At 47.1% G+C, this 7,781-nt stretch overlaps 1 protein-coding gene across 2 annotated transcripts in view; it reads left to right on the forward strand.

The window, feature by feature from the left end:
- The window catches only part of LOC115172773 (EARP-interacting protein homolog), a 41,826-nt gene extending 35,191 nt beyond the window's left edge, over positions 1-6,635 (forward strand). For both annotated transcript variants that reach the window (XM_029730512.1, XM_029730513.1), the window contains 3 exons: positions 2,633-2,800; positions 5,653-5,820; positions 6,392-6,635. In XM_029730512.1, the coding sequence (XP_029586372.1) occupies positions 2,633-2,800; positions 5,653-5,820; positions 6,392-6,566 (511 nt within the window). In that variant the 3' untranslated portion in view covers positions 6,567-6,635. The remainder of the gene's footprint in view (positions 1-2,632; positions 2,801-5,652; positions 5,821-6,391) is intronic.
- Positions 6,636-7,781: the final 1,146 nt, after the last annotated feature.

Here is a 7,781-nt window from a genome sequence, read left to right on the forward strand (position 1 = left end):
ATGTTGCTTCAATATATCCACAAAATTTTCCCTCCTCATGAAGCCATCTATTTTGTGAAATGCACCAGTCCCTCCTGCAGCAAAGCACCCCCACAACATGATGCTGCCACTCCCGTGCTTCAAGGTTGGGATGGTGTTCTTCGGCTTGCAAGCATCCCCCCCTTTTCCTCCGAACATAACGATGGTCATTATGGCCAAACATTTTTATTTTGGTTTCATCAGACCAGAGGACATTTCTCCAAAAACTACGATCTTTGTCCCCATGTGCAGTTGCAAACCGTATTCTGGCTTTTTTTATGGCGGTTTTGGAGCAGTGGCTTCTTCTTCTTCCTTGCTGAGCGGCCTTTCAGGTTATGTCGATATAGGACTCGTTTTACTGTGGATATAGATCATTTTGTACCTGTTTCCTCTGGCATCTTCACAAGGTCCTTTGCTGTTGTTCTGGGATTAATTTGCACTTTTCGGACCAAAGTACATTCATTTCTAGGAGACAAAATGCGTCTCCTTCCTGAGCGGTGTGACGGCGGCGTGGTCCCATGGTGTTTATACTTGCATACTATTGTTTGTACAGATGAACATGGTACCTTCAGGCTTATGGAAATTGCTCTCAAGGATGAACCCGACTTGTGGAGGTCTACAATTCTTTTCCTGAGGTCTTGGCTGATTTCTTTTGATTTTCTTATGATGTCAAGCAAAGAGGCACTGAGTTTGATGGTAGGCCTTGAAATACATCCACAGGTACACCTCCAATTGACTCAAATGATGTCAATTGGCCTATCAGAAGCTCCTAAAGCCATGACATCATTTTCTGGAATTTTCCAAGCTGTTTAAAGGCACGGTCTACTTAATGTATGTAAACTTCTTACCCACTGGAATTGTGATACAGTAAATTATAAGTGAAATAATCTGTCTGTAAACAATTGTTGGAAAAATGACTTGTGTCATCCACAAAGTAGATGTCCTACCGTCTTACCAAAACTATAGTTTGTTAGCAAGAAATTTGTGCAGTGGTTGAAAAACGAGTTTTAATGACTCCAACCTAAGTGTATGTAACTTCCGACTTCAACTGTATACTTTTGGGAGTTTATTGGCATGGCTGTTCATATTTACAGAGTAACACTAGGAACACTTTGTTGCTCTGAGACTTTTAAGCATCAAGAATTGCTTTATTATTGGCCATAAAGATATCTCTCAATCAACCCACAATATAGATGTAATGATCCCTTACTTTTGTGCATGGACAGTCTCTCCCTCCCTCCTTCCTTCCCAACTCCTCTCAAAGCTAGGCTTTAATTTTGATAAACGATGAAACTGCAGTTGTCATAGAAACGGAGACCTGTGATGAGTGTGATATCCAGTCCATCCCCTCAGCATAGTGATGTATCACCCAGACTGAGGTTAGAGGGGGCAGTGTGTGTGTGTGTGCACATGTTCCTGTGTGTAATAGCTTGTTTTGGCCCTCACAGCCGTAAGGGAGAACGAGTAGATTTAGTTTCACTGTGTCCGGAGGCTTAAGCTAGGAAGTTCTATAATCCCTAATACTTTGTCAGGAGGGTTCCAGCCAGGCTTTGCTCAGGATTTCCATTTTATATTTGCTAGGTGGTGGGAGCGGAGCAGGATGCTCGGAAGCATTCTGGAAGCACCGAAACTAACCCAATTTCCTGCTCCATTTCCCCTGTGCGTCCTTTACCATGGAGGACAGAGTTTACGACACACACACACACACACTGTCACACCCTGGCCAGAGGTCACACCAGTTACAGAGGAGTCAGTCAATCGGGGGCAGATTGTGCATATGACAGCAGAGTGACACCACACACACACACACACACACCGGAACACCGAATCGGTGTGAAATGCTACACATCAAAATATCATCTCAAGTCATTTTAAAAGCCACAAGATGAAACGCTGTTGACATTTTTTGGGGTGAGAGGGAGGGAGCTGATGCCAGTGTCTGGTCACTCTGTGACGTCCCAAACCATATAGTCATAGAGCCATAGACTGTCATCCTGACCTCATTGAAGCCATCAGGTCATTGTATTTTACCTCCCTTTTTAATGAGATGGCAGGGTACATGGTGTTTGGTGGAGGAGAGCAGGGAGCACTGTGGGCAATGCTTTTCCATAGGCCGCCCTGGTTCCTCTTCAGTCATCACAGCAGGAGATGGAGGAAAGATGAGAGGAGGAATGGAGGGGGAGAGGAGAGGTAGGGAGGAATGGGGAGGGGGAGATAAGTGGAGGGAGAAGGGGGGACAGAAGAGAAGATGATGGAAGAAGATGAGAGGAAAGGTGTAGGTTCCTGTCCAGTTAAGAGGAGAGAAGGTTTACAACAAACAGCATCTGAAGCATCTGCCTCAACACTTACCTCTCCCCAGCACAGAGGAGCAGGAAGTCAAGGCCGTGTGTGATTATGACTCCTGGCTTTATAACAAGTCAGGCTTTTATAGGACAGGAAATCCAGTCTGGCCTTCACCCAGTGTACAGCCCCACTACAGGCTTCTATCTCTGATTGATGTCATCAGGGAGGGTTGCTCTGGTGTTTTCTCCTTTCTTTCTCTCTCTCATTTCTCTCTCTCCTCATTTCTCTCTCACTCTTTCTCTATCATTCCCCCTCTTTCTCTTGTCCCCAGTCAGATCTACTGCATTGAGAATGCTCACGGGCAGCTGGTTCGAGACCTGGACTTCAATCCTAACAAACAGTACTACCTGGCCAGCTGTGGGGACGACTGCAAGGTCAAATTCTGGGACGTGAGAAACATCAACGAGCCAGTTAAGAACCTGGAAGAGCACTCCCACTGGTGGGCACCTGTGCTGCGCTGTAGACACACACACACACACACACACACACACAGCAGATACATCCGCATTTTTCCCATCTTTGTGGTGTAGCCTCAAACCCCCACTTTGTACAACCAACAGAAGATGAACATCATTCCTACCAATAAGCATCAATTTGCTAACAAAGGACACTGAACAGTCCTATCCCACTCATGTACGTGTGCTTACCCTACTGTATATACTGGCCTGGGCCTGTCAAAATATACTTTGTCTAGTTATGACAAGAAGTTTGGTGCTGCTACAAACATGCATTCATGTAAAGAACTTGTCCATCAGAGGTTAAGTACATTGCACAGCCACGTTCCGGCATGGCCGGCCTGCTCATTAGGCAGGATTAAGCAGCCGCCTATTGCGGCAGATTGACAAGGGTGGCATTTTCTGAGCTAAACTGACCGACTCACCTCCAACAACGACATATAAAACCTCTCATAATTCTGCCTAAAAACAATGACAATTTCTCTCAACTAGTGGCATATGTGCTTTTTAGGTGAGCGCTGATGCCGCTCTGTGATCAGCAGTGCACACTTTGTTTAAGGTAGGGGCACAAAATATTTAGCTTGTCCATTCCCGCCTCTCCAGAGTGCTGTTGGAGAGATGCATCGCTGCGACTCTCCACCAACGTTCCATCAAATAAATCATCTAACATAAATCATGTAGCAGATACTGTATAGGATATTGTAGAAGGAGTATGTGGCCTTTTCTGTAGCCTAAAATGTATGACAGTGTAATGAGACGGACATTTTTTACATCATGCCGGTTTCTCCGATCAAATAGCCTAACCTAAATAAAAAATGTGCTGTCATGTTAAAAAACAACATATCCTAAAAACAGGACAGGTCAAAGTAAAATGGACAATATGGAATGGACAATCACAACTGTTGTCCAGGAGTTTCACCTCATCAGTGGTTTCAAGTTGTATCCGTCAATTTTTGACAAGCTGATCATTGCGAAAAAATAAAATACTTTTGCATTTCCCGCTGTGTAAACGCTTTGCAAATAGGCTCTGAGCTTAAATAGGCAAATTGATTAGTCACATTGCAGCCGACATAATAGGCTACGCCCCAGTAAGCACGAGCCAATGTCTTTTGGACGTCTTTTTTTGGTCCCGTCCGGTGTTTTACAAATGGTAGGCTTACCACATAGATGGGCATTCATAAAATTAAATTTCAGGCAATACTTTAGGCTACACCTCTATAAGCACGGGCCGACGCCGATGCCTTTCGGACATAGTTTTTTGGTGCAGTCCAGACTGGCCTTCGACGTCCACGGACTTTGGTTTTTGGTCCGGTCCAGACAAAATCTGAACCAATCATAGACTTCTATGTTTGGTTCAGATTTAGTGTGATCCAGACCGGCCTTGATTTCAACATCCACGGACATTGATTTGTGGTCCGGTCCGGCCCAAATTTGAACCAATCATAGACCTTTGTTTGGTTCAGATTTTGTCCAGTCGGGACCAGCCTTGATTTGGCCCAAACATAGATGCCTATAAATTACGTATTTTCACATTTCATTCAGTACCAAAAATGAGCCTGATTTCAACATCTAGAAAAATATGTATTTTCAACATCCGGAAAACAAGTATTTTGTACTTTCATTCAAAACAGAAAATAAACCAGATTTCAACGTCCGAAAAATATGATTTTTCAACATCCTGGAAAATACGTCTTTTCACCTTTCATTCAGAACCTAAATTGAACCACACTTCAACGTCTGGAAAATACATCATAGGTTTTCAACGTCATTTTACTTAATGGGACTATTCCACTTTTGCAGGGGGTAGCATTTTTTTTTTCTCGCCTAGTGCAGCAGAATGGCACGGACCGGCCCTGTGTTCAGCTGTGTGTTATAGGTGCTTACTGTAGCTATTCTGTGATGAGCTGCAGTGCTCAGGGCTATGTAAGTAGCTAGCTGAACACAGTGCCCTGCAGTATTCAGGGGTGTGTGTACTATGTCTGTAGAGACACGCTCTCAGATAATGACTGTCTGAGAGCCATGCCGTTGCTGCAGCTAGAGCAGCACACCAATCACTGCATGATAAAAACACACACACACACACACACACACACACACACACACAGGATGCTATCTCTGAAAGACAGATAGACTGGCCAAATGTATCCTTAACAGTGTAGATGTGATACTATTCTGATGGGTAGGATGTTCCAGCCTACCAGTGTTTTCTGAACAGTGCTTCGAGGGCGTCAGGGCTCTGGTATTAGGGACAATTTTGTTTTTAGAAGGGAAGAGGAAAGAGTGCGCTGAGGCAGCTTGTCTGTCAACAGCCTAGTTATTCTTCAATCCTTCTCTATAAGGAGCTAGGATCCACCCCTGTGCTCTGCCCTAGGATGAGAGAGAGAGACTGACTAACCATCATTACACAACACCTTACGGCAGTACAAACTAAACAGCAGAGAAACAAAGCCCATATCCATCTCAATTACCACATACAAATGTACTGAAGAGCCAGAGGGCAGGTTGGTATTTATTGTCATGACTTGTGGTCACTAGCTGGCACAGACACAAAGTCATAAAATCAACCTAACCTTAACCACACTGCTAATCTTAAATTAAGACCATAAAGCTCATTTTGTTTTCATACATTTTTACGATATAGCCAATTTTGACTTTTCAGCTGGCCCATCTAGCAGAAATTGCTCAGTTCTGCCTCCAGGACAAGACTCATGACAATAAACGTCAACCTGCACTCCGAGGGAAAGACGGATAGTGGAGAAAAGGAAAAAGAGATGTATAGATACTAAAATAGGATGGATTAAAAACACCCATTCACTGATTCCCTGTGTGTGCCCAGGGTGTGGAGCGTGCGCTATAACCACTCTCATGACCAGCTGGTGCTGACCGGCAGCAGTGACAGCAGGGTGATTCTGTCCAACATGGTGTCCATCTCCTCCGAGCCCTTCGGTCACCTGGTGGACGACGATGACCTCAGCGACGGAGAGGACAACCACCAGGATGAGAAGTATGGACCCTAAGTCAAATCCTTTGACATATCTGTCCACTCAGTCATAACTTGTCAACACTGTCCACTTTCTGACATATCTGTCCAGAACTGGCCCCCCTTTGAGCCATTTTGGACCAACCTCAGCCATAACTGTCCACTGTCATTACTGTATCCATCATCTCATGTTCAGTGCAACAGTTGTCCAGTTATTAGCAATCATATTTTTGATACATTTGATTCAGCCCCGTACTCTGGTCTTCATGAACTTCTGCTATTCTTTGCCATTCCCTATTTTGTTCCGTTTCTGGGCCGACTTTCTACCACTACACATTGTGATAGATAGATAGATAGATAGATAGATAGATAGATAGATAGATAGATATTTTTTAAAGGATACAGTAACTAGCCTAGTATGTGTATAGGAAGCCAGGGTCAGCTGTGTGGAGGAGTACTGTACCTGGTATAATCACAACCAGACCTTGAACAGAGACTGAGTAAATTAACTAGACCTTTGTTTGTGTGTGGTAGGCAGCCTTGTCCTTAACTCTCCCTATTCAACTCACCTCACCCGTGTGTGTGTGTGTTCTAGGACTAAGGAGCCCTTGCAGGACAGTATCATCTCTACCTATGAGGAGCATGAGGACAGTGTATACGCGGTGGAGTGGTCCTCGGCAGACCCATGGCTCTTTGCCTCACTCAGCTACGATGGCAGACTGGTCATCAACAGGGTCCCCCGCGCACTCAAATACCATATCCTGCTCTAGACAGACCTCACACTGGACTGAGAAAAGAGCGATAGAGGGCGAGGTATGGGGAGAGAGGGCGAGGTATGGGGAGAGAGGGGGAGGGATGGGGAGAGAGGGAAAGAGGTGGAGGGATGGGGAGAGAGGGAAAGAGGTGGAGGGATGGGGAGAGAGGGATGTGGGGGAGGGGTGTGGAGAGAGAGGGATAGAGGGTGAGGAATGGGGAGGGATGGGGAGAGAGGGGGAGGGATGGGTAGAGAGGGATAGAGGGCAAGGAATGGGGAGGGATGGGAGAGAGGAATAGAGGGCGAAGAATGGGGAGGGATGGGGAGAGAGGAATAGAGGGCGAAGAATGGGGAGGGATGGGAGAGAGGAATAGAGGGGGAGGGATGGGGAGAGAGGGGGAGGGATGGGAGAGAGGGATGGGGATGGAATAGAGGGGGAGGGATGGGAGAGAGGAATAGAGGGGGTAGAATGGCGAGGGATGGGGAGAGAGGAATGGAGGGCGAAGAATGGGGAGGGATGGGGAGAGAGGAATAGAGGGGGAGGGATGGGGAGAGAGGAATAGAGGGCGAAGAATGGGGAGGGATGGGGAGAGAGGAATAGAGGGCGAGGAATGGGGAGGGATGGGGAGAGAGGGGGAGGGATGGGAGAGAGGAATAGAGGGGGTAGAATGGCGAGGGATGGGGAGAGAGGAATGGAGGGCGAAGAATGGGGAGGTATGGGGAGAGAGGAATAGAGGGGGAGGGATGGGAGAGAGGGGGAGGGATGGGAGAGAGGGATGGGGATGGAATAGAGGGGGAGGGATGGGGATAGGAGAGAGGAATAGAGGGGGAGGGATGTGGAGAGAGGGAAAGAGGGCGAGGGATAGGGAGAGAGGGGGAGGGATGGGAGAGAGGGATAGAGGGCGAAGAATGGGGAGGGATGGGGAGAGAGAGAGAGAGAGAGGGGGAGAGATGGGGAGAGAGGGATAGGGAAAGAGGGCGAGGGATGGGGAAAGAGGGGGAGGGATGGGAGAGAGGGATAGGGGGCGAAGAATGGGGAGGGATGGATGGGGAGAGAGGGGGAGGGATGGGAGAGAGGAATAGAGGGCGAAGAATGGGGAGGGATGGGGAGAGAGAGGGGGGGAGAGATGGGGATGGGGAGGGCGAGGGATGGGGAGAGAGGAATAGAGGGCGAGGGATAGGGATTGAGGGGGAGGGATGGGGAGAGAGGGAGGGCGAGGGATGGGGATGG

Source organism: Salmo trutta, chromosome 33 (assembly GCF_901001165.1).
Source record: "Salmo trutta chromosome 33, fSalTru1.1, whole genome shotgun sequence".
Lineage (NCBI taxonomy): Eukaryota > Metazoa > Chordata > Actinopteri > Salmoniformes > Salmonidae > Salmo > Salmo trutta.